Source organism: Tubulanus polymorphus, chromosome 12 (assembly GCF_964204645.1).
Source record: "Tubulanus polymorphus chromosome 12, tnTubPoly1.2, whole genome shotgun sequence".
NCBI classification, from domain to species: Eukaryota; Metazoa; Nemertea; class Palaeonemertea; order Tubulaniformes; family Tubulanidae; genus Tubulanus; species Tubulanus polymorphus.
Window position 1 is genome coordinate 2,563,616 of NC_134036.1, and position 26,498 is coordinate 2,590,113.

A 26,498-nucleotide genomic window follows, 5' to 3' on the forward strand; every position below is an offset into this window, starting at 1 on the left:
GATAACCGGTGGATAGATACCATAAAGGAACAATGAACTTTTAATTGTCACTATGCCGACCACCCACTAACTTTTATGCAAATTCCCCTGGACCTGGTTTCATAGACTGAGTATCAAAGCTATCCCTGGGTTAAATCCTCAATCTGGGTGACAACCACCATAGTTACAATGAGAAACCATGGTTATAACTGACAAATTTCAAAATGCTCCCAGGGACTATTTTTCTTCCACATCTATGAAACCTAGCCCTGAATATTGTGGAATTGGTCAGTATCTATTCTCATCGCTTTGACCGGTGCGGTATCTGTTACTGTAATCACCGGCGCCACCTACCGTCAGGCCGGTGTCCCCACTCACCGCACCGGCGCCACCTACCGCCATTTCTTCCTCCGATGTATTATACGACGTCTGTTTACCGACCACCATCCGACGATTGGAACTCGCGCGTGCGCGGCACCACACACAGCCGCTGCAACAGACCTCGCGGAATTCCCGTGACGTCACCAGATAGAAGACGATATTCACCGAGTAGTTTACATCCCACAACAATAGAAACATTTCCCAAGCGGTTGCTACGTACGGGATATCCGGTTTAACGGTGTATATTGTTGCCAAGATGGCGCCAGGAGTCGAACAGAAGATATACGTGATCGATACGGTTAACATTAGATTCGTCACACGGCGCACGGCCAATTTCCGGTTCCGGTCTAGATCGCCGGTACCACCGCCGCTAGCAGCGCCACCGTTGGCGAAAAGTTTTTTCTCTCTGAGCGACCAGGCGACCGCCGCATTAGTGAATATAACTACCGATAGAGGGCCATGACTGATAACGACTGTGGTGAAGATCACGTGGGCTCGATCGGTGCGGGTTGACCATAAACACGCTCCGGTTGGTTGAACGTAGATATTAGCGACACCTGGTACCAGCAAATACGACGACACCACGACCGTTACTACGGCCGTTGCTATGGTTATCCGTACGGCCAGACGTCGCGTACCAAGCCGTCGGTATAGCAACGGAAAGCGAAGGGCGAAAAATCGATCGGTCGATATGACGACGACGATCCACGTGCTTAGAAACGTAGTGGTGTAGTAGAGGTAACTGGTCAACGCGCACGTCCACGGTCCGGTGGCTGTGGGTATGGGTATTTCGCGGCTACCGGTGATCCGGACTGTGACAAGGTTGATGTAGAATATTAAACGCGCGACGACGTTCAGGAAGTCGGAAACGGCCAGCGCCGCTAGGTAAACACAATACGGGTGACGTCGCATCTTAGAGAACGTCATCACCGCGAAAGTGATGACGTTCCCCACGAGTCCTAGCGGTATGATGGCGGACAGACAGACGACGAAGGTAGTCGCTTGCCAGGGTACGCTATTCAGAGACACGGGCAGGTAATTCCAATAGGCGTAAGCCCATGGTACCCGAGTCAGGGTCGTTCCGTTCATTTCGCGCGCGCGTTGTGTTTTGTCCGTTATGCTTTGTCCTTTTGAAAGCTTCGGTTGGAACTGTAAATTGGTCTCGTAGTGCCGTCAAACTGCCCGATTGAATAGAATTGATAATTGACAAGTTTGGTTAATAATGCTAGTGATAACTATCTAACTAAGAGCAAGATGCTAGACATACCTTTCGAATTAGCAAACTGTTTATACCTTATTTTGCAACCATCGGTAATCGGTGATAATACATTCTGCTTCTTGTGGCGAATCAACTACAGTTTACCATTCTCGATTATTTCTTTTGCATCCAGTGGAATTTCTCCGCGCGTCCAGCGTGACACTAGACACCTGCCGTCTGTCCAGCGTGGCGATCGTATCGCACTGGCCACAACGGCCACAATCGCAATAACCCACCCTCCTTCCAGCGTGGCGATCGCATCTCATTGGACACCGCAATCGCAATTACCAGCCGTCCGCTGAGTTGCAATCATTGCAACTTATTAAAACTTCACAAGTTCATTAACCGCGCTCGATTAGTGGCTTGCGGCGAAATCGATTGGTGGGCGGTCGATCTCCTGACTTGCCAATAAGATGGCTCATTTCAACACTTATTCAACCGAATTCCCAGAGAAGTGTATTTATTTGTCATTTGGTAGAATTGTGTTTTGAGCCATCTTATCTGGAACTACTATGTAATTGTTGCGTCATGTTGGTCCACTAATTGAAACTCACAACTCAAAGCGGACAATCTTGGGTCCAGTTGCTCAAAGGTTGGATAGATATCATAGTATCGATCTACTGCTTTACTCTAACATTTTTTGAACTACTTACCCCTTAACATTCGAAAAATGACAAATGATCGATAAAATTTCAAAATCATCTTTTCATCTTTAAAAGGATAGGTACAATTTCAAATCAGTCGATAAAATGTATGCGCTGGCATGGATACGGCACGCAACAATAAACATCCGTTGACTATTGAAGATTGAAGGATAGAGAGGTTATTTGCAGTTTAGCACATATTGCGGCCTCCGGACTTCGATTGTCTGCTCTCAGTGGGGACCTCGGGTCAAGTGACCATCCGGAACTGACATGTTTGCGCCTGGCGTTCACATATTAACGTTTAATTGCTTATAAATATTGGCTATATGGTCACACTTACAAACGATGATGCAATTAATGATGTTTGATTTTGCCTGCAGGGGTCGCTGTTATTACTATTACGTATATATTTAAGAAATTAGTTCGTAAATCGCGGACGAAATCAAACCTCGAGGCAATTTGCAATATTCTGACCCAGCGGGGTCGAAACACTTGGTAAATTTTATTATCACTGTAGAAATATAAATCAGGGACTTCTTTAGTTAGTCAACCATAACAAACACATTTTCATCGATGTATTGCATGGAAGGATGAAAAAAAATTCCCCAAAACCTAATCAAAGGACAAAAAATCGATCATAGACATTTTAGTCAACCATAACAAACACATTTTCATTTTCCACGTTTTTAATCTTTTGAAGAAAATCTCGCGAATAATTCTCCCGCACTAAACACATCGGCATCATCATAAATAGATCTAGCCCGACCTTTCGACATCGACCGGCCCGCTTCTTAGTCGCGTTTCGGACGGTGTCGGGTGGTACTTAGCAATTCAATTCAAACTGTATTGAGTAAATTCAAATTTACGTAATAAAATCTATAAATATGTAGTCAAGTAACAATAAAAGAACTGAAGGCTATATTTGAGGGGTTATATATTTAAGATCGTCAATTCAATGCGGAAACTAGTTTTAAAAACGAAAATAATATAAAATCGCTTTGAATCTTGCACCGGTAAGCGAGGTCGCTCGCGTGACGTCATTCACTTCCTGGTTCATGGCGGATTTGTTTTCGATTTTTGCGAAAATTCGTCGGAATTTCGCCGAGATTTCTTCGCAGAGACGCGACGGACGCTCGTAATTAGGATAATTAGTTAGTGGTGTTAATTGTAGATTCCGTCATGTTGGTGTTTGATGTGTGCGCCGTTTTACTACTTGGATTACTGGGTTTAACTCGCACTGGTAAGGCACCACCCTGTCGTCATTCATTCAGCCCTGTTTGTTTACTTTTTTTTTGCGATCGAGTTTTGAGTATCGTCAGTGTACAGAATCGGCACATACTGACCTATCAGCTCCCTACCCATCAATTCCTTCCATATATCTTTCAAAATCATTTTTGTGTCAAGTATAGGATTTTTAGGTAACCGTTTGTTTTGTTTTTGAGACTCTTATTTCAATGTCATTCGAACCATCACTTCCATGTAAGGTGCTCTCTCCATCTTAAGATATTTCCCTCTTAAGTTTAATGTTTACTATAAGAATTATAACTTTTGGTTTGAGGGTTACAATTTTATCTATTTTTCGAAGGTACATTTCATTCAGATTTTTTTTTAGACAGTGTCATTTTCAAAGAACTTCTTTGAAAATTACACTGGCCAAAAGATCATGATGAGTCCCAATTCCAATTCTATCCCTTGAAAACCCTACAATTTGGTTAATATATTTTACTTAGGCTGTCTTAGCCCTTTTATACTGTTCCAGCAGCCGCCATACCATCCAATCTTTCTGAATTAGAATTTGATGATCGATGTGGATATTATTATTCAGAGAAAGACTAAATATATTCTGAAAATGGATAAACAAATTTAAACCTTTTATTCGGATATGTTTTATGTCTCTTACGTGAGGTGACCCCCGCCCCTATTCGGATATGTCTCTCTTACATGAGGTGACCCCTAATTAATACGAATTTGAAACGGGTTTTAAAGTACTGGTACGTCACGCATGTGACAATATAAATACGTACTATCCGTCTGTCTGTATGTGTGTTTATAAGTGTATATATATATATTATTTATTTATGGTTTTATTTGAAGTTGTTCGAACGTCACAAACAATAAAAACTTCCTCAAAAGAATCATTGTTAATGAATGAATGAATGAATGAGTCATAGCTGTATTTAAGTGTTACTGTTGAGTAATTCTAATTTGAGGTCATTTTTCACTATAAGAAAAGCCACTAATGGCTAACTTAGTCATGTGTACTTGGCCTATTTGCAACATGAAGTATCTTGAGAAATGATTTAGATTCATAGACTAGAAGAATTGATACCTTGTTTCTCATTTCTGCTGAGTTTAAAAGTTGACCCGGCCGGACGCCTATCTAACCTGTACATTAGGCTAAACAAAAATGATACCTTGTTTCTCCGCAGCGGCCGGGTCATTTTTGTAAAATATGATAAAATTTATAAACAGTTCATTTCTATAGCGACCGGGTCTGTTATGGTAAAATTGATCACGATTTAAAAAAAAGTAATGTATAGGGTAGATAGGCGGCCGGCCGGGTCAACATTTAAGCTCAGGAGAGCGGAGAAACAAGGTATCAATTTTTTTAGCCTTACTTCTTTTTAAAATCATGATTCAGTTATAGTTCCATTAAAGTAAATATTCTTTGGGCATATTTTTTAATTCTTATGGACTGTGTAGTCCATATGGGTGAATCGGTGGTGCCCCTCCCTCTAAACCCATTGGGATATAGACATGATTTATCTAACAAAATTAATCGGTTTGCTTTATTTTACCCCGAAATAAAGCGGGTTTTAGTAGCGATATTCATGTTTATATATGTATATATATTAAATTGTTATTAGATTTGTTTTACCCTGACATGAAGCGGGCTTGGTTTAGTTGATTAACGATATTCAGTTTGAATATGTTTTTATGTATATTAAACATACTCTCCTGCAATCGGGAAGCAATTCCAAATATTATCATTGAACACACAATTTGTTAAGGTATAAAAACTTTGTTGTTTTATTTGATTTTTAGTATTCATAATATGTTACTGCTTCCTGAATTAATGTGATATGCTTAACAGTGGATGATAAAAATACCCAGCATGATCTCCGGTTCATAATTTAATATCCTGTTTATATCGCTCAGTGGGGATAGAGGGATGGAGTGAAGATATTTTTGCTGAAGTGATGTAATGTGTTTTGTTAGTTTAAAGAGAGACTGAATGAATTGAAACTGAGATTTGTTTCAGCGAGACTGGTAAAATTCTACGCCAAGTTGGTGTCGAATACTGAGTAAGAGTTTGTGAAATACAATAGACTCTGTCTCTTACTGCGGTAAAGCTGAGACCAGTAAAATTCTACCCCGAGTTGATGTCAAATACTGAGTAAGAGTTTGTGAAATACAGTAGACTCTGTCTCTTACTGCGGTAAAGTTGAGACCGGTAAAATTCTACCCCGAGTTGATGTCAAATACTGAGTAAGAGTTTGTGAAATACAGTAGACTCTGTCTCTTACTGCGGTAAAGTTGGGACCGGTAAAATTCTACCCCCATGTTCTTGAATGCGGAAAGTTAATCAAATTTACCATACAATGTAATTCGGTCGGGAATGAAAAATGTCTGTGTCTTATATAGCGTCAGTACGAGTAGGGTGGAGTCGTTTAGACATCAACAATTCCAATACAACTTCACTTCTTAAGAACTAACAGAAATCTTGCCGTCTAGAACTTGAGACAATATAGGCCTATTAGCAACTTGTAAATGTTAAGGAGAAAAAAAAGGTCAATATGAAATCGGAAAATTCCGTGACACAAAGCATCGAATTGCTTCTTGGTGAAGTGAGTCATAATAATTTTTATTGAATCTGCAGAGAAAGAATCAGGGCAACTTATCACGTAGCTTGCCATATACTGATAAACATTAATTGAACTAGACTGATGAACAATAGGTCCATATATTATTTCATAATCGATTCGAATTTTTTTTTTCTATTTTTCCAATCAGGTTTTCGTGTTGACTTATATCGCTAACAGCTAAATATAACCACAAGACTGTTTTTAAGATAAAAACCCACTGTCTACAGATAAAAAGAATTCAAAAACAAGAATTTATTTATTCAATCTAAAATATATAGAATACACGACGTTTCGATCCCTAAATTCTTGTTTTTAAAAAACTGGCGATGATCTCTAGGGTGAGATCGAAACGTCGTATATTCTATATATTTTAGATTGAATAAATAAATTTTTGTTTTTAAATTCTTTTTATCTGTAAATAGTGGGATTTTATCTTATCATCCGTTCACCATGTTTGAGTATGGTTATCATTCTAAGGCAGTTTATTTTTGTTTATCGGATTTCTATTTATCTTTATAATTGTCGGTTTGACAAAATTGACATCTACGTATTAGGCCTATGTGTACAGCAGTACTTCACATTGCCTGTCTATGTCTGGATAATATAAGCCCCACCCAAGTGCTTTATTTCACCATATCGTATTATAGAATATTGCCATGAATATTTGGTATTGTTCGATTTAGTATTTATTCCATTTTGCCTGGAACATTATTGAAACTGGGAAATATTTACGTTGATATAATATTAATATATATTAATATATAATTATTATGATAATGTTGATAATCCGTAGATTTAATAGCATCTGTTTCATTTTGAAAGTGTTCACCAGCACCAGCAGTCGTTGTAAGTGAAAACTGCATTACTTAGATGTGTTTAACTGTAATTGAATAAAATGAAAATTTACTCGCGTGATTTTCGTGGATTTTCGGACTAAGGATGGGCCTCAAAGAATTCTGCAAAAATCATCAAATTAAAAAAGATATTTTGCAAAAATGTTTTTTTTTTGTGTGTAAATTCTCCCATCATTTGAATCAAGTTCATCACAATTTTCGATCCATTTTTATTCGATTCTGCAGTGCCCTCCAAGATTTAATGTGGCAGATACTTGAATAAAAAAAAGAATTTAATTTTTATTTTATTTTTCTGTTCCCTTCCATTTTAAAAGGCCTATTTGTATTATGAAATTTTTTTTTATTTTTCATTTTTTCTTGGAATTCTTCACAATTTTCACTCCATTTTTACATCATTCTGCAGTGCCTTCCGAGATTTAATGCAGCAAATAGTTACGTAATTAAAGAATAAAATCAATTTAATTTTTTCCATTTTAAAACGCCTATTTGTATCATGAAAATTTATATTTTACATTTTTCATTTTTTTTCTTTAACCTCCAATTTTTTTTTCTTGAAAAAATATCCATACTTCAGGTAATTTTAAAAAGGCCCTTAAATTTTAAATATTCAACTGTTTTTTATTGATTTCCAATTGCAGAATGTGGTAAATTGACGGATAGTATTTTACATTACGAAGGTTTATCGTACGCGACAGATCCAGTACACAGCGAACATCAGAGAGTTCGGCGCTCTTTACAGCCGCATCAACAACAATTAAATATTCATTTTAAAGCTTTAAATAGGTACGTTTGATTTCCTGCCCGGGCCGGTTCCATAGTCATGGCTTTAGACTTATGACTTGAGACAGGGATTGATTGGTTCCATAGTTATGGCTTTAGACTTAAGACTTAAGACTGGGATTGGTTCCATAGTTATGGCTTTAGACTTAAGACTTGAGACAGGGATTGATTGGTTCCATAGTTATGGCTTTAGACTTAAGACTGGGATTGGTTCCATAGTCATGGCTTTAGACTTAAGACTTGAGACAGGGATTGATTGGTTCCATAGTTATGGCTTTAGACTTAAGACTGGGATTGGTTCCATAGTCATGGCTTTAGACTTAAGACTTGAGACAGGGATTGATTGGTTCCATAGTTATGGCTTTAGACTTAAGACTGGGATTGGTTCCATAGTCTTGGCTTAGACTTAAGACCATTTGATTTTTATTAACATTAAATTCTGTGAACATGAATTTTCAATAAAACTAACGTTCGTCTTGAAATGACTCTTGTGGCTTAGACTTAAGACCAGTCCAAGACCAACTTAACTCAATAGTATATCTAACAGCTTGAGACCAGTCTTAAGATTTAAGACTAATTTTGGACTTAAGTCTCTGAACTATGAAGCCAGCCCCTGAGGGTTTTCACTTCACTAACCCCTCCACCATGTAAAGCTATGTATTTATATATACTTGATTGTAAATTAATCAAAATCTCTATCGAAAGATGGCAGCACCTGTCAAATGTGAAATTTTAGGAATGTCATATTAGTTGAGATATCTGTTGAAAGATGGCAGCACGAGTGTTGTGAAAGTTTTCGAACTAGTAAAACACTGCCAGCTTTATAGGGTGGTAAATCATCCGTACTGAGAGAAGGAAATATATCCTCCTTCAATATATCCTTCTCGTCCTTCCCTTCAGTCATCCATCATTTATGAATAAAATATCGCCTGAAAATGTCGTAACTATTTTCATGTTTCTGTTTCTGTGAATTGCAGAGATTTCAATCTGGTATTAAAACCCGATCGGAGTTCATTTACCGATGATTTCCACGAAGAGCTGAACGACAAAACCATCGCTAAAACAGATTTATCATTTTTATACAAAGGGACTTTAGCGGGTATGTGTAGCTTTCGATGTTCTCTGAAGATGAAATTTATTAAGGACTACAAAACTGTCAGAATAAACTGTCAAATTATCAACTGAGGGCTTTGTAAGGGCCCAGTTTTAACTAAAAATCTCCAGTTGCACTGAAAAATTACCAGTTGCTGAAAATTTAGTTAAAGATAACCGGTGGATAGATACCAATGTAACAATGAACTTTTAATAGTCTCTATGTCAACTATCCACTGGTTAACTCTAACCAACTATTGAGCAACTGCAGCCCCAATAGTATCGTAGGACAACTATCCACTGGTTAACTTAAACCAACTTTTTAACCTGGCCGCTGACCAGTTGAGAATATATAGTGAGGCTGGTCAAATAGAACTGTTGTATTTGCTTTAACTTTCAACTAGAAATCTTTAAACAAATGAGGCTATGTTCATACCCAGTTACCCAATTTAGTTAGCATGCCATAACCATACCATGTCATAACTGGAACAGTGTAATTTTAAATGTGTGTAATTGTAAATGTGTGTAATTGTAAATGTGTGTAATTGTAAATGTGTGTAATTGTGTATTCGCAGGAAATGTTTATAGTAAAGTTTATGGGTCGGTGCTCAACGGTATATTCTCCGGGGTCATACGTACTCCAGACGACGTGTACCACGTGGAAAAGTCGTATTTATATTTCCCGCGCGACGACGACGATCGTCGGAAAAAATTCCATTCCATTATTTATCGCGAGAGCGACGTACGTGAACCCGACAACAATGGGGAATCTAGGTGAGTTACCGGGATGATGAATAACAATCGGAGTGGCGCATCTGACCTGGAAAACCTGGGAAAACTTGGAAAATTTGACATATTCTTGGAAATCTTAGGGAATTCAGATAATGCTATTGACATTTCTTAATTAATACGTGATTTAATGAAAAATTAATTAATTTTTCCACCATGTAAAGTGGTATATTTATGCATATATGATTGCAAATTAATCAAAATCTCTATTGAAAGATGGCAGCACCTGTAAAATATCGAGAAATTTTAGGAATATCATATAAGTTGAGATATCTGTTGAAAGAAAACCTGGAAACAGGGCGGAATCAATCAGGGAAAAGGAATCAATCAGGGAAAACTTGGGGAATTTGACAAATTCTTGCAAAAAAAACCTTGAAAACTCGGGGAATTCAGATAATGATATTGACCTCGTGTTTCTTTATCAATACGTGATTTAATGAAAAATTAATGTATTTCAACATTTTAAACCTATGAATTTATCTGATTCGATCGGGGGTCATTTTGTGGAAAAATCAGGGAAAACTCTGGGCATTTATCAACAAGTGGCGCCACCTGACAATGAGAAACCGTGGTAATAACCGATATTGAATGTATTGTTGCAGTCGAATGAAACGTTCCGCCGCCGGAGGAATTCTCGGTCACTGCGGTAATGACGATATCCGTGAATGGATGCGAAGAGAGCAGAATTTACCGGTCGTCGAGGATCCGAATAATCCGGTAGGTTTTCGATGATGTCATTAGGGGATTTGCGACGGGTGGTCTCGTAATTTTTTTTTTGAATTTTTTTCGAAATTTCTAAAAAAATTAACGAAACGTTGGATTTTTTTTTTTTCCAGAAAATATCGGTGAACGTTCACACGTCGCATCGGAGCGAATCGAGTCACGCGAATATGTATACATCGCCGTCGTCGTCGTCGGGGCAACAACGCAACAATCGGTATAAACGCGCGACGAATACGAAATTGAAGGTTTGTCCGTTGTATTTGCAATCGGATACGATGTTGTGGGATCACGTTAGCGGTGTAGACAGCAACGGTAGACCGAGAAATGTACGTTTCAGCTGTTTATTATTATTATTATTCTTATTATTATTATTATTATTATGATAATTATTGTTATTGTTATTACTATTTGGTGGCCATTTAGGCAAATCAGAGAAAAGTCAGGGAATTAGAACTTGACCGATACACGAGGATCGGCACAGATGAGCAACTAAACTAAAACAATAAGATAAAAAGCCCACTATCTATAAATTAAAAGAATTTTAAAAGCATGAAATTTATGATAAATAAATTTCTTCGAATATATAAATTTCTTGATTTTAAAATTCATTTAATTTGTACATAGGCCTAGCGGGTTTTTATCTTATTATCCGTTCACCACGTTTGAGTTTGGTTATCGTTCTTTAAACTTAAACAATGATTTTTAGCCCCATTTTACACACAGTTGAAATAGACAAGAGTCTTAGTAATTAATTTCGAATATCTCGTACATCAAAACCAACAATTAAGACTGTTTTTCTTATCATTGTTTCAGTCGCCGGAGGAAACGAGGAATGAAATATTGAGTATATTCAGTATTCACATACAGGGAATTAAAGATATTTACGAACCGACCGTTTTTGTGAACACGGCCGGTACGAAAAGATACAGCGGTATCTCATTCGCCGTACGGAGGGTCAAGGTCAGTACGGTAGTCTCTGTCTCTTCTTTCTTGGCGCAATTCTCACCAGCAAAATTTTAATGCATTGAATCCTCGACAATATTCATATGCTTGATGCAAGAAAATGGCCACCTCCATATCTTTCCCTATGACATCATCAAATACAGTAATCATTGGTGGAGAAATGGCTGATTCCATAAATCTCCCTCTGACATCACCAAAAATTGATCTGGAGATGTAGACAATTCATAAAGATGGTCGCCTTCATGAATCCCACTATGACATCATCAAATTGATCTAGTAGCCATTACAGGGAAGATGGCTGACTCCATAAATCCCACTCATGCATTTGGAGATGTAGATTTTTCAGAAAGATGGTTGCCTTCATAATTCCCACTCAAGGGGTGTACTCTTTATCAGATCGGAGAATCCGTTTGCCTCCAATCATACTCTATAATTGGTCACATGACTTTTTGGAGAGTCCAAAACCTCCTTTCTGTCGAGGTGGTGTGATTCGGATTTTGTGTGGAGCCAACTGGAGATTTCGGACGGAGACTTCGGAGGCCATAATAGAGTACGCCCAAGTAGCCATCCTCTATCGTACATGTACATGTATTTTTTGTAACGATATATTCACAAATTTTGTTTGTTTCTTTTTTTCATGCGTAGATCAATAAAACGGACACAGATTGTCCTCAGGGATCGAGTACTCCGCAGTCGTTCAACCCGTATTGTAATCCGTACATCGACGCCGGCAACTTCTTAAACTTAAACTCGTTGAACAATCACACGATGTACTGTCTGGCGTACATCTTCACGTATCGGGATTTCAGCGGTGGAACATTAGGACTCGCGTGGGTCGGATCTCCTGGCAGTAAGTTATCATCATCATCATCATCATCATTGTCATCATCATCATCATCATCAAGAGAAATTAACACGGCTTGTTGAAGTCGGGATCTTTTTGGAACAGAAATTTTTATCTAACACGTTCGCTGTGAACTGCGATCTATGAGCCATCATTGCCACTAGAATTTATCCCATATTTTCTGCTGATCCTTCTTCTTCCGGCACGCAGGAATGACACCGTTCTTGATTTTTCTGGCAATGGGAACAAACTCACGATGCTCATTGGTCAATTTTGAACAAAGCCTGAGCATGTTTTGATATGATTTATTTTCCAGTAAGATTTTTACAAAATTAATGAGTAAGGAAATACATTAAAGATGTAATAATATCAAATGAGGGAATTTTAGCTCCAGTGCCGCAATTTTACTACAACAGTGGCAGCAAAAGTGTTGAACGTTTTAAAGTAAAAGATCAAGAACGTTTGTGCAGGAATTCTGTCTTAACCAGGAATTTGAAATCAATAGGCCTAAATCTCTATGCGCCTGTGATGTTGATGATGCTCCCTCTCTTCCATTGCGGTTTGATATTTTTCATTTCGTCGATTCACTTTACAGAATCGAGCGGAGGAATCTGCGAAATCAATAAGTTGTACGAAGAAAAAGGAAAAGTCGTTTATAAAAGTTACAACACGGGAATCGTCACGTTCCTGAACTACGGAAACAAAGTCGCGACAAAAGTGTCCATTTTAACGTTCGCTCACGAGGTCGGCCACAATTTCGGCTCACCGGTAGGTCGTTCAAAATGTCTGCATCCATAAATCCCCTAATGACATCATCAAATTGATCTCCATAGAGACAATTGTAGAAAACATGGCTCCTTCTGTAAATCCCCTAATGACTTCATCAAATTGATGTGGTGATATAGAGCCTTCCAGAAAAGATGGCTGCCTCCATGAATCCCTCTATGATGTCATCAAATTGACATGGACTTGAGATGAACCTTCCAGCAAACATGGCTGCCCCCATAACCATAAATTCCCCTATGACATCATCCAATTGATGTTGAGATAGAGAAGAAGATGGCTGCCTCCATAAATCCCCTTATGACATCATCAAATTATGACATCATCCCTAACGTCAAATTGATGTGGAGAAATATAACCTTCCAGAAAAGATGGCTGCCTCCATATCCATAAATTCCCCTATGACATCATCCAATTGATGTTGAGATATAGAAAAAGATGGCTGCATCCATAATTCCCCTTATGACATCATCACCAATCTGACACAGAGATATAAATCATTCCAGCAATGATGGCTATCTCCATAAATCCCCCTAAATGTCATATTTTGTTCTCTCATTGAATTCTAGCACGATTCCGGTGATGAATGCACCCCTTACTCAAGCTCAAAACAAAACCCGAACGGTAATTATATAATGTTCGCTAGCGCCACCTCTGGCGATAAATCGAACAATCGTATGTTTTCGCCGTGCAGTAAATCGAACATCTCCGAAGTTCTTCACGCGGTGCTGAACAAAGAGAGCGGCAAACGAAATTGCTTCGACGGTAAGGAAACTTCGTTAATAAATCTGATATGCAAATTTATGCAAATTTTATGAGATTATGTATATTTATGTTATTCGTAGTTTGGTATATTTTGACAGGAAGATAATTTAAATTCTATATGCACATTTTATGCAATCATGTAAATTTATGTTATTCATAGTTTGGCTTATTTTGATAGGGAGAAAATGTGAATTCTATATGCAAATTTATGCAAATTTTATGCATATACATAGATTTATGTCATTTCATAATCTTGTACTCAGATTTTCTATGTCTCTATCTGCTACAGAAAGTAACGTTGCTTACTGCGGCAATGGAATAGTGGAGGAAGGTGAACAATGCGACTGCGGTTACCTCGGTGAAGATGAGTGCGAGAGGGACAAATGTTGCTATGGACAAACTAATGATCCCTCAACAGCGTGTAAACTTAAACCCCGTTCAACTTGCAGGTCAGTCTCGCATCTGAATAACTTGAACGATTCAGTGAAATTAGGATTAATTACTAATGACGACCTTCTCATTCTCAATAACATCAACGATTCAGTAAAATTATCATAAGTTACTAATGACGACCTTCTCATTCTCAATAATTTCAACGATTCAGTAAAATTATGATTAGTTACAATGATGGAGTCAGTATGCTGATGAACTTCTCATTTCTGTTTCCAGTGTTAAAGACCCGTGTTGTAAATTGGATAAAGTGACACAGACATGCAGTCAGGTTCCTAAAAGCGCAAATAAATCTTGTCTATCAGAAACTGAATGTTCATTGCCGACAACTTGCGAATATCCTTTTACCAGTAATGAATCAAATACTTTATACCGAGAAGGGGAGGAAGGGAGAGGGAGGGGGAGAAGTTGTTTTAAATGAAGAATGGAGTGTCAGTAGTGTTGAAGTATGTACTTACTTAGAGACCATGAAAGGAGAGAAATGAAAGAAGATGTAAGGAGGGAGGGAGAGAAAGGGAGGATAAAGCGAAGGAGGATGGGAGGGAGAAGCAATGAATTTCAAATACTGGTATCATATAAACTTATTGTTTCATTCTTTAACTCATTTCGCACTGGTATAAACGCCAATTGTCCAAAACCGAAGCCAAAGGCGAACGATACCGCCTGCAACGCGCAAACTCAAGTTTGTCTCGGCGGGGTAAGTGGTTTATTCTATTCTACCAGACACACAACACGTACATTCAAAATCTGACTCGCACTGGGCCCAGTTTCACGAAAAAGTTTAAGCCTAAAACGGTTAAATCTGAATTGCTGTACTCATTGAAGATATGAAGATATGAAGTAACCAATAGCGATTACACTAATAATTTTAGTTAAACTTTTCTGTGAAATAAGGCCCTGATTTGATTTATCAAAAAAGTCCACGTGTTACTTTAATCTGGAACGCTGTTTTCAGGAATGCTCCGGTTCGATTTGTCATACGATTCCCGGCTGGGAGGAATGTTACATCAAAGTCGATCCGCAGAAGAAGAACTCGGCGGAAAGCTGCTTTGTCGCTTGCCAGAGTAAGTTTCTCCATTGAAATACGCTGAATTTGATTTTGGAGCTAGGGAAGGTCTGGGGAAATTATCTTCCGTCTCTGATCTTGTTATTTTTCGAAAAAATAATTTTTCATTATCCGTGAATTTCAGAAAAAGGCACGAAAAACTGTATCAGCACAAAAAACCCCAATCTTAAAACTGCTGCTCCCGATATGCAAGACCTCATCAATAAATATAAAAAAGGGGAAGCTATTCAGCTCCCTGCTGGTAGGTGGCGCTTTCATTTCACTGAAATATTGATGAATTTCAACTATTTACCGCGGTGCGCAGTACTGAGGGTTTTATTCTAACTACTGTGGAACTGATAAAAGGTCTGAAATAACTATATAAATTTTGAATTGTAACCGTCAGTATTGTTGTGTTTTCAGGTGCGCCTTGTAACAATTACCAAGGTTACTGCGACGTGTTTCATAAATGTCGCGGAGTCGACGCCGATGGTCCGTTGGCTCGACTTAAGAATATGATCTTCAATCCACAAACGCTGACAGAAATTAAAGATTGGATTGAGGTGAGTGAGAAATATAGTCCGTGGGTGGTAAATGAAGTTCTGAGTTTAATGTGACTCTATAGAACACTGAAAATGAACTTAAAGTCAGAGTTAATTCTTACTCACAACTTTGGAACCAGTCCCTGTTGACCACGCTCAAGTCTGACTCAGGGATTACCGTTGAACATGGATATTTGGCTAAAACAAAACGATACCTTGTTTCTCCTAATTGGCCGGGTTACTTCTGTAAACTGCAATAAGATCGGTAATCAGTTCATTTCTATTCTATAGCTGCTGGGTCCGTTATTGTTAGCTTGATCATGATTTTGAAAATAGTTATGCACAGGGTAGATAGATGGCCGGTTGGGTCAACTTTTATCCTGAACAGAAATGACGAACATGGCATCGATATCTTTTAGCCTTTGAGTGTTTTTCTGATGCAATCGGTTGAATATAATTGAGATAATTGCTTTCAAGTCGGACATATTTTATCCTTAGAATAGGATAAAATAGTATTACCGGTACGAATTTATAAAGCGCCTTGTAAATAGTCAAACTATTAAGTAAAGACGCTCTCCATGAACAGGCGATAGTTTCAACAGAAATGTCTGTTTGATTGCTGAGAGACTGTGAATATCGGGAAGAGGTTGGGGCAGGGATCACGTGATCAAACTATAAACGACCTCAATTCTAAGATTTCCAATGTCGGAATTCGCTATTTTTGAATTTTTGAATTTTTTTCCAGAAATACTGGTGGGCAGTGTTGATCATGTCTATAGTGCTGGTAGCCGGCATGGCGATATTTATAAAAGTCTGCTCGGTGCATACCCCGTCCCAAAACCCGAAGATGAAACCTGCTCAGAAAATCAGCCTGCGTAATAAACACGGTCGCGGGGCTGGAGGAGGTGGACCGCAACCTCATTCCTCTCGAGCAGGAGCAGCAGCATCTGGAGGTGGAGGAGGAGGTTATCCTCAGGTAATTATGTGTAAACTTTAGTCTCTTAAGTAACCCGTAACCCTTCAGCCCCACAACCAAAATGAGTTTAGACTAGCCGCTGTCTGTGTGGTATATATAACAACCCACAGTATATTCAGTGGTATATATAACGACCCACAATATTTTGATGATGATTAAAAATGAAAATCTTCAGTTTTACTGACGTTTCAAGTAAAATGCTTCTACCGATCTCTGGGAGAGAGATCTTCAGAGATTTATTGGAAAATAATCATTTTTCAGTAAATCGCAGATGGTAGTAGTATATTTGAATTTGACATGAAACATCAGTTTATCTAATCGTCAAGATGAAACCTACATCCCTCATCTCCTTTCACATAGTGCCTTGGTAATCAATGAATTCCCTATCAATCGAAGTTAATTTTGAAAACAGTCTTCCTCTTCTGAACTGTCTTTGTTTCACATCTGATAAACTATTTTTTTCGATTTCTTTCTTTTTATCCTTCTCCTATCGTCTATTTGTCTCCTCGCCGTGCGTTGTCGTGGGTTACGGCAGCCGGTAGCTCTAGAAGATTTCCGTCCACCGAGGTAGACGCGCTCTTACTGACTGTATTCCGTGCACTTCACCCGCCGCACGTCACACCGTCTTATGTTTATATTTCGACGTTTCTTCATCCGTAGCACTTTTCACTGAATCCTACTTTGTGTATGTGAAATGTTGGTCGGGTAAACAAGGCGTGCACAATTCGTGGTACAGTAGACTCCTCGGCTCAAGTCCATTATAGCATTAAATAGTTCCAGCAGAGACTTATCACATTGGACTGGTATTTGGAATTAATCCGCCAATATTGGTTTGATTGAATCTTACGACATTATGTCATACCGACATACCGACAAACCGACATACCGACAAAGTACGAAGCCGAATTACTCCCTTTCTAAAAATGTATCTTTGAGCGGGGAACTATTCCACGCTATACTGGACTTGAACCGACTCCTCTTAATGCGATACAGGTCAACCACCCTCAAGTCCTTGGTGAAATTCATCTATTTATGACTTAATTCTGGCTATTCAGAGATTTACATCAAACATTTTGATGGGCACTACTATCTTTGTAAACTAATGATTTTAATCTATAAATATCCTGCATAGATATTACTGGTGCTGCGATAAACTGAAACTGTACTGAACCTACGTAGGCCTAATTCTATATACTACAGTTCATTTGGAAAAAGCTTTCAACTTTCCCAATTTCTTAACTCGATATCTATGGTCAAAACTCAATGGGATATTTACAACAGTCCCAGCGCTACAGAGTTCCATGATTCTCAACTCTGTGGAGAAATATCTGTTTATCCTCATGATGCAAGGTTGAGTCTACTGTACGTCGTTTCTGTAAAGTGTTAACGCGTCTATTTCTGATATCAAATTTCTCATTATTGGTGAAAACTGGTATTGTTACAGGTAGCCTGGTTGGTCTGGTAATGTTACTATGTTACTCGGTATTTTACGTCATTTACGCCATGTAGTTCACCTTACAGCGACAGTACAGGGTGGCCACTTACCTGCAAGTTATGGAAGTTTCTTTTCGTTAAAAAAGTCACTTAAATTTGTTGCAAACAGTTTCTGTCTATGTTGTACGTATTTGAATGTGTGTTAATTGATTGGATTCTTAGCAGAAAAAGTCAAGGAAAACAACGAGCATTTCAGGGGATTGTCGGGAAAAAGCAAGTCAGATATAATAAAGTGGCCATCCTGCAGTAAGACTCTCCCTTCTCCAACGTAAAGTTGTAATTATAGTTGATTATATATTTTTCGATGTTTATTCAGGGCGGCCCATATTATATAACGGACGGAAAGATGAGACCGGCTCCTTCTCGTGTGGCACGTATTCTGTTTTAAACTATCTCACCTTCATCCACAATCCCTGCTGCCCCGACCCTTTCTACTGTAATAATATTCGTATCACGTATCCCTTTCTCATCAACTGAATGAATCAGAAATTGATAATCTCAACTGTATGAATCAGAAATTGATACTCAAAATCTCTCCTGAAAATCAATAGAAATATATTTGATTCCTATTTGATAATGTTTTAATCAACAAATCTCCATGGTTCCCACAGAACAGGGAAATTGGGAAAAACTTGGGAATTTAGAAATAATAATTCCTGGTTTGGAAATATCAAAAGGTAAATCAGGGAAATATTTGGGAAATTCATTACATTTCACGTATTGCATTTGCCAAAGGGCAACTTTCTTCAGTGATTTCCCTTGTAAATCACCTTTATCAACCAGTCACTACTGAAATGTTGACTGTAGGATGATGATATGTGTTCATTTCCATTTGGGAAAATTGAAAAATCACCCATGAAATACTTGGGAAAAACTTGGGAATTTTGAATTCATATAACAGTGGGAACCATGAATCTCCCATCTTTCGCTTTAAAAAACTAAAATATGAACGATACCTAAATTGTACTGAAACCAGTTCCGCAGTTGCGATTGTGTCCAAGCTGGGCGCGACCCACCTCTGTTGATTTTTATTCGGACCAAGTTATACTGGACCAAAGCTAATGACAACTGTATTCATTTTCAAGGACTTGAACCATTGAATTTTAATTTTCCTGCATCTTAAAACTAATCTCGCAGCACTGTGGAACTGGTGACCCCCAAAACCAACGAAATTTATATAACTTATCATTTTATCTAGGAAAAAAGTAACGATCACCTAATTGCTAATATATTGATTACAGCGCCACCATTTAACAAAGTTGAACATCATTTGGCCCGCCCCCGCTGATGAGTTAGATCGCCCGGCAACTGCTTGATGTTAATTGATTGATGTGTGGTTTAGGGGTAATCCAGTAGAGGTCTCTGTAGCTTATGTAGTGCTGCATGAACATCATATAGACATCTCTAGTGAATACAGATGATATCCATAGTGACTAGAATAGAAAAAAAAACCATGTCATCCAGAACCACACCTAGCATTTCAATTTTGGGGGGCAGAGAAACCTGTAAAAGTGCAGTTCTAAACTAAAGGATATAAAAATAGCTCTTTTCCTGAATTGGCAACTGCCCCCCCCTCCTGCCCCAACGAAATATGGCCCTGCCATCCCAATGTTAGGCACTTCATTTGGTTGAATGCTTGAAACATAGTTTGTATCAGGGCCTACTAAATATTTCACCAGGTCGGAGACACAGAGAGCCTATTCAGTCCGTCATAACTATCTGTCCCATTGATGCTATTATTTTCCTGCCACTTATGAACTATTTTATCAAACTGAAGCTTTTTCTGATAACGATATATTAATTAACCTGTAGTCTTATGGCATTTTCTAATGATCATTATCTCAAAGTGATTAGCAACACGATGCGTACTGCTGCGATCGTATATTACTACATGTATAACTCTAAGCTTCAAAGGTTTCACGCTTCAGTATCGACTTATTAAACATAACTAACAGGGGTCAACTATAGAGGGCAGCACAAGCATCAACTAAGGGCATAATCCACGACAAAATCCATAAGAAATTTACTTCATGAAATATACTGAACTTCAGTCAACTTTTAACTTTGAAGCTTCTCTTCTCACTACAGTATCGACTAGATCATCTATAAGTTATATTGCAAAGTATTCTAACAGTATATTTGGGCTAATGGTACTAGGAAAAAAGTTTTTTTTTGTTTCTTTCATGAAATTGATGTTGAATTTGTAGAGGTGGTTTCATCTTTTTGTACCCATCGCACAGTTGATTCGATGGTGCCATTGGGGGATTTATGGAGGCAGCCATTTCTTTTGTGATGGTGTAATGATATATGCCAACATACCAATTTGCTTGTGTCATTGTGGGATGTAGCCTATGGAGCCTGCCATCTTTTCTGCACGGGGTCTATCAATTTGATGATATCATTGGCAAAAAACAGTCAACCTCTGAAAAACTACCTCCTGATAAACCGCCAGCTCTGCTAAACACCAGGTTTTTTTCTAGGACAAAACATTTGGGACCAGTTCCTTAAAAGTTGGTTAAAGATAACCCAGTGGATATTAATACCAGAGTAACAATGCAGTTTTAAATGGCACTATGTCAACTATCTGCTGGTTAACTCTGAGCAACTTTTGAGCAACTGCAGCCCCAAATAAATACCGTAATGAACTCTTAATTGTCACTATGTCAACTTTCCGCTGGTTAACTATAACCAACTTTTGAGCAACCGCAGCTCTTGTATTTTATGTGAAAATTACTCAAAATCAACATCTGATAGACCACCATAATCTTTAATGGGCGGAATATGGGTTGCTTACGACTGTCTTCGATATGAATATGATATTTAATTTCTGTATTTGTTTGTTTGTTTTTAGGAGCCGCCTGCACCGTACGGGCCCGCCCCTCCTCGAGGTGGTCCACCCCCAGGGAAGGGCAAGAAACGTCGCGATAAATACGCTCATCCATCTGGAACGAACATAGAAATGAGAAATCAACGCGTATAACGAACGGTTTATACACAGACTACTCTCTTTAAAAAAAAACCGCAGCCATAGCTACGTCATCATCATCGTCATCATCTTCATTATTGCGCTTTTCATTATTGTTGCCATGGCTTTATTTATGAATCCGGCGCCGGAATTCTTTTTTTTGTTTTTTTTAACGAAAAAATTGATGCTTACATTATTTTGTGATACACGTGTGACCCATCATGAGAATACATGACAGATTATCATAACACAGAACGAGAGAGAGACTGAGTTTGATTTGACTTTTAAGAGTTTAAAATCATAATCGAACTTCATATTAGAAGATTTATACTTTTAAAAACGGCGATGGAAACGTAAGAAATACCCACCTCTAACTCGTACAGATTTAGAAATCTTAAAACCAAGACATTATTGAATCAGAAATTAAGAATGACGAGTAAAGTTCCGAACTCTTACTTTAGAGATCATCGTCTTAGGTGTGAAATTTATTAAATCTGTGCTATGTGGGTTTTTATTATACGGTCTACTAATCCTACACGTGTGAGTCTGGTGGTTAATTCTACAACTGTGAAAAATTTACTACAAATTTTTAGCGTTTGTTTTGTGTAAATGGGAACATATTACATATTAGCGTCTATACTCGTTTCTAAATTAAAACGAACTGCAGGACCCAGCTCCAAACAACAGTGATGTTGTCCGTATAAATATTGACGTGAACAGATCTAACAGGTTATGATTTCCTTGACTGTTATATTGTGAGCTGGTAATGCATCGAATTTGGCATTAAGATGATAAAATTTGATTTGAAAAAATGTTATGGTAATATTTTACATCCGATATACAAATGATACATATAAATCGTTCATTTTAACCCAGAAGTTCCAGACTCAAATATGTAATGGTTTCCATAAACGAGTGACTGTCTAATTCTGTGATTTTCTGATTCTGTGACTGTCTAATACTGTGACAGTCTAATTCAAATGGAGAAAAAGTGTATATAAACCGGCAGCATGACTGAACGTTGCTGAGGATGTAATGTTTTCCAAAATCCACGTGTCTGTCGCAAGCTGTCGAGACCCGTATACTATTATATATACATCTACCCTGTGTAAGTGGCAGCATTGAATCAATTATGGCTGTTGTGAAATGTATGTATAAAAATTATCGAAAAATACCCGTAGATTTATGTTAAGCGGGCATTCGTGTTATGAAGTGGGTAAGGATAAAAACTCTAGCGTTTAGAAGGATGTCCGATTGCAAAAGTCATTTTATACTTTTGAACTCGTAGTAGAAGCTGAGCCTCGGTCCTACATGAGGTCACATTTATGGTTAAAGATTTTACCGGGAATCTCGAGGAAGCTTTAAATGCCATCATTTAACCGGACATAGACCTTAATAGAACATTTCATTTCGGTATTGAATTAAAAGCGGTTATTTTGAATTCATTGAATATAACTGTGGTTCTGAATAGAGCTGATATAGAATAATATCTCATTCTGTAGCTGGTTTTCATCCTGTGTCTCGTAAACAATGTTCAAAGATGAAAAGGCTCGCATTTGAACTGTTGACATTTCTGAGTATTAGGCATATGTTTATGCAAAGCAGGGAAGTGTGATCACACTTCCCTGTGCAAAGTTTACATTGAAAGGCTCTCCTTGTTCGATCATGAAACCGGCTTTTCCGTTTGTCCATAAAAGCATCCTTTATGTCAGTTTCATTCATGACCGGAGCAGTTTACATTGAAAGGCTCTCCTTGTTCGATCATGAAACCGGCTTTTCCGTTTGTCCATATAAGCATCATTTATGTAAGTTTTTGTTCATGAAAGGAGCGAATGCTGCGGGTATGAATTCTCTTTTCTTAAGGAAGGGATAGATTATGATAGTGTGTCTGTGAAAGCTAGTGTAACTAGAATCGAACCTCATGAACATACGGTATGTTATGCATCCATGGTTGCTTTTGAGATAATATTAATTTCTAAGACAGTAGACTTTTGCTCAAGTCCGATCACTATTGGTACCGTAAAAATGTGTCCGACTTGGCGAGTGATATCTGAGTTGGATGTTATGTATTTCAGATATAGTATCACAAAAAATATTTGAGTTGAACGTATCAGACTTGGGCTGAGCCTACTGTACCTATGAGCAATTAAATCTACGAATGCTGTCAAGCTGAGAAAGGGAAATATTTTATTCATTTTTGTGATTGAACCTTTGCCCATAGTGTGTCAGCTGGTTGAACTAAAATTGCGGCGTTTGTTTTTTTTTAATGAGGGTTGAATTTAGGGATGGGGGGATGTAAGACTGTTCGATGCTTGCATATAAATCTATATAAAAACATATCCGGATATTGCCATCATCTATGATGTATCATTTGAAATAACTAGCTTCATAAAACAATGAATGGAATCTATCAGCTTTATCGTACTGTTACACGATATATTTAGCCTGCTTCGTTTAGATGACCTATTCTAAACGAGATTCTTTGCCATTTTAGAATGTAAGTAATTCTACGAAATGTAGCCTTATCATAGTAAACATGATATGGGCAATTAAGTGCTAGTATGTTTGGGAATGATTTATCCATTAAAAGCCGTCGCAATCTAGCATCTGTTGACGTTATGAAGTTGTTTTGCAATAGTTGACCAACCTTCATGAAAAACCAGTAAACATAATTCATTTTTTGGCGGCGGCGAAGTTTAAAGACTGACTTTGTTTGTATGCCTCAAATCAACAAAGCTAAGTTTACGCTGAACTCAGACGACACTGCATAGATAACAGTGAAACCATATACGAACCATTTAGGGGGTAGTAAATATTTTTTCATCTCAAATGCCAGGGGTAATTCGTATGTATTTTGCCTCGATTGATAGTTAATTGGGTTGATGACAATTTCCAAAGGTTTGACCTTTAGCTTTAACAAGGGTATACACGACCTCCCCAGCAATTTTTGTTTCCTACCCTGGTAATTGAGGGACTTTATATCGATTTGGTATTCAACTGTCACAGACGATGAAGTCTGTTCATCAAATGGTGCATACTTGTAAATATACAATTTAAAAATAATAACCTTTCCAGAAAAGATGGCCGCTGCAGCCGCTTCCATATACATCACTACTAGCTTACAATAACCACCACTGAAACGTGGTGAACGGATAGTAAGATAAAAAACCCACGCTAATGTACAAATTCAAATAATTTTAGAATCGAGAATTAATTATTTCAAAAAATTTCTACAACACACATCGTTTCGATCTCACCCTAGAGACCATCGTCAAGTGTGACGGAAACCTGACGATGGTGGAAATTCCTTTAATTTGTACATAGTGGGGTTTTATCTCAACATCACTACTAGCCTACGTGTCTGGGGCCAGTTGTGACTTAGGTCCAAAAGTCTTAAATCTTAAGACTGGTCTTATGTTAGATTGGCTATAGAACTTATAAGTTGGTCTTAGACTGGACTTAAGTCTAAGCCACGACTATGCAACTGGCCACTGATCTGTATATTACTGAATCTATGATGTCATAATGTGGATTCGTGGTGGTGGCCATCTTTTCTGAAACGATTATGATATATGAAAAGAGAGAGAGAGTTATTTTCTGATATTTCGTGACAACGTCAAAAAGTACATGTAACATGTTGTACAGTGTACATGTACATGTTTATATGTATTCTATACATGTGCCCTTTTTGTGTACATAAGCCCACTAGATAGTACTAGAAAGTTTTAACTGCTTCGAAAATGTATTGTTCTAAATCTATTATAATTCAGCTAGTCCCAGTTTATTTGTCTAGGGAAGGTTTGTAAAAAATGATTAATAGTTTCATTCCCACGTCGACGTTAAGAAATTGACCCTACCCGGGGCGGATCCGATGAATTTTCCCATGCCTTTTGAATATATTTTTTTCGGGGCTCCTTATCACCGGCCACAGCAGTCTGTGGCACAAGATTTCAACAGCTTATATTCTCTTTAATGTGTTGCTAAAAGTGCTTAGAAATAGAATGTTTTAATGTACTGAAATTTCAAAATAGCCCAGATTTCCTTGGTTTGGCTGCGTGGATACTTAACTTGCCCTTTTTTCATTATATGCCCTTTTCATTTCGTTGTGTACCTTTCAACGTCTGCGCCCATGGATCCGCCGTGCAGAGAATATGTATATGTAAATATTTCACAACCATGTATGGATTAAAACCGTTCTTTCAGACCGCATCCGTCAATTGTCTGAGGGGGTCGCCTGGAGACAGCAGATTTTCCGGTGGGGCAGGGGTATTGACTGAACAGTTCTTAATACAACATGTAGTTAAATGGTAAATTAGCCTGTAAAGATTTCCCCTAGTGTCTTCTTGCGATTGAGCTGTTGAACCACATTGTCCTCCACATATTCATGATCATCTTAGTCATGATCATCTTTAAATCTGTTTTTTTTTTTGTTTTCTGAATTACATTTCTAAATTTTGATAAGTGTGACCTACATTGTGTACACGCACACGTGTGCATGTCATGTAACACGTAATTGCATAAAGTATTTTCTAAATGAATGGATAATGAATAACGGATCAATAATTGTCGAATGTATTTATCGAAATTCGTCGCCGATTAAGATGATAATATTTATTATTATTAAATTAATTATGATTGAAATTACAAATGTACAGCTTATATATATATATATATATATATATAAACTGGAAATATTATATTAATAATTGTAATGAATTAAACATTTTCAACAATTTGTTATTAAATCGTGTTTCCAGTTTTATTCTATCAATTTACACCAGGGAGCGCGATTTGATAAGGTCTAACAGGGAGGAACGACCCAACTCAAAAAAGTTTTCAGACGTCCCGCGTGGTCGGACAACAAATTCTTGCTCAAAACTCAACGACTCTACAAGATAGTAACATTGAAGATAATGGATCTGGCCTCCGAATACTTGTACTCAGGCTATTCGATGCCTTTGTCCAATCGGTGTGTAAGGCCTACAGATTGCGTTGAATAGCTCCACTCATAAAAGAATATTCTTTTTACAAATACACAATACACGGGCTACATGTGCCGTTTTCATACAACCACAAAAGGCAGCAGTGAAGTTCGTTCTCCCCCAGTCTGTAAATATCGGGAGGTAGAACTAAAGAAAGGTTCAGGACACGCATTACAAGAATTCATGTTGGGCAAAAATGATGGTAAGTCCTAACGCTATGGGACTCTGAGGAAAGAACATGGCATCCCGAATATTGTGTTAACCTGTCTGTCTCAATTCAATTTCTGACTGAAACCTATATCGACTGAGTCTGATGTACCTGT

The 26,498-nt window shown here is 37.9% G+C and overlaps 2 protein-coding genes across 3 annotated transcripts; one reads left to right on the top strand and one right to left on the bottom strand.

The window, feature by feature from the left end:
• Positions 1-267: 267 nt before the first annotated feature.
• On the bottom strand, positions 268-1,449 carry LOC141914178 (galanin-like G-protein coupled receptor npr-9). The gene has a single exon (XM_074805445.1). It carries the CDS (start codon positions 1,447-1,449, stop codon positions 268-270), a length of 1,182 nt encoding a protein of 393 aa, XP_074661546.1.
• A 1,875-nt stretch (positions 1,450-3,324) lies between these two features.
• LOC141913822 (disintegrin and metalloproteinase domain-containing protein 10-like) lies at positions 3,325-25,844 on the top strand. 2 transcript variants are annotated; one of them, XM_074804986.1, is made up of 19 exons: positions 3,325-3,502; positions 7,621-7,765; positions 8,740-8,861; positions 9,430-9,628; positions 10,246-10,360; positions 10,480-10,692; positions 11,180-11,326; positions 11,975-12,179; positions 12,769-12,941; positions 13,526-13,721; positions 14,011-14,170; positions 14,391-14,507; positions 14,784-14,868; positions 15,127-15,235; positions 15,362-15,478; positions 15,640-15,779; positions 16,504-16,734; positions 18,545-18,598; positions 21,080-25,844. In XM_074804986.1, exons 1-19 carry the CDS (start codon positions 3,442-3,444, stop codon positions 21,206-21,208), a joined length of 2,718 nt encoding a protein of 905 aa, XP_074661087.1. In that variant the 5' UTR covers positions 3,325-3,441; the 3' UTR covers positions 21,209-25,844. The 2 variants fall into 2 exon arrangements, with proteins under 2 accessions (XP_074661087.1, XP_074661088.1); XM_074804987.1 differs by lacking the exon at positions 18,545-18,598.
• The last annotated feature ends 654 nt before the right edge of the window (positions 25,845-26,498 follow it).

Excerpts from the sequence above, each read along its gene's own strand:
- LOC141914178 (XM_074805445.1), bottom strand. The coding sequence starts at position 1,449 with ATGAACGGAACGACCCTGACTCGGGTACCATGGGCTTACGCCTATTGG.
- LOC141913822 (XM_074804986.1), top strand. The coding sequence starts at position 3,442 with ATGTTGGTGTTTGATGTGTGCGCCGTTTTACTACTTGGATTACTGGGT. Across the intron at positions 3,503-7,620 it reads ACTGGGTTTAACTCGCACTG|AATGTGGTAAATTGACGGAT; the intron begins GTAAGGCACCAC and ends TTCCAATTGCAG. Across the intron at positions 8,862-9,429 it reads ATACAAAGGGACTTTAGCGG|GAAATGTTTATAGTAAAGTT; the intron begins GTATGTGTAGCT and ends GTGTATTCGCAG.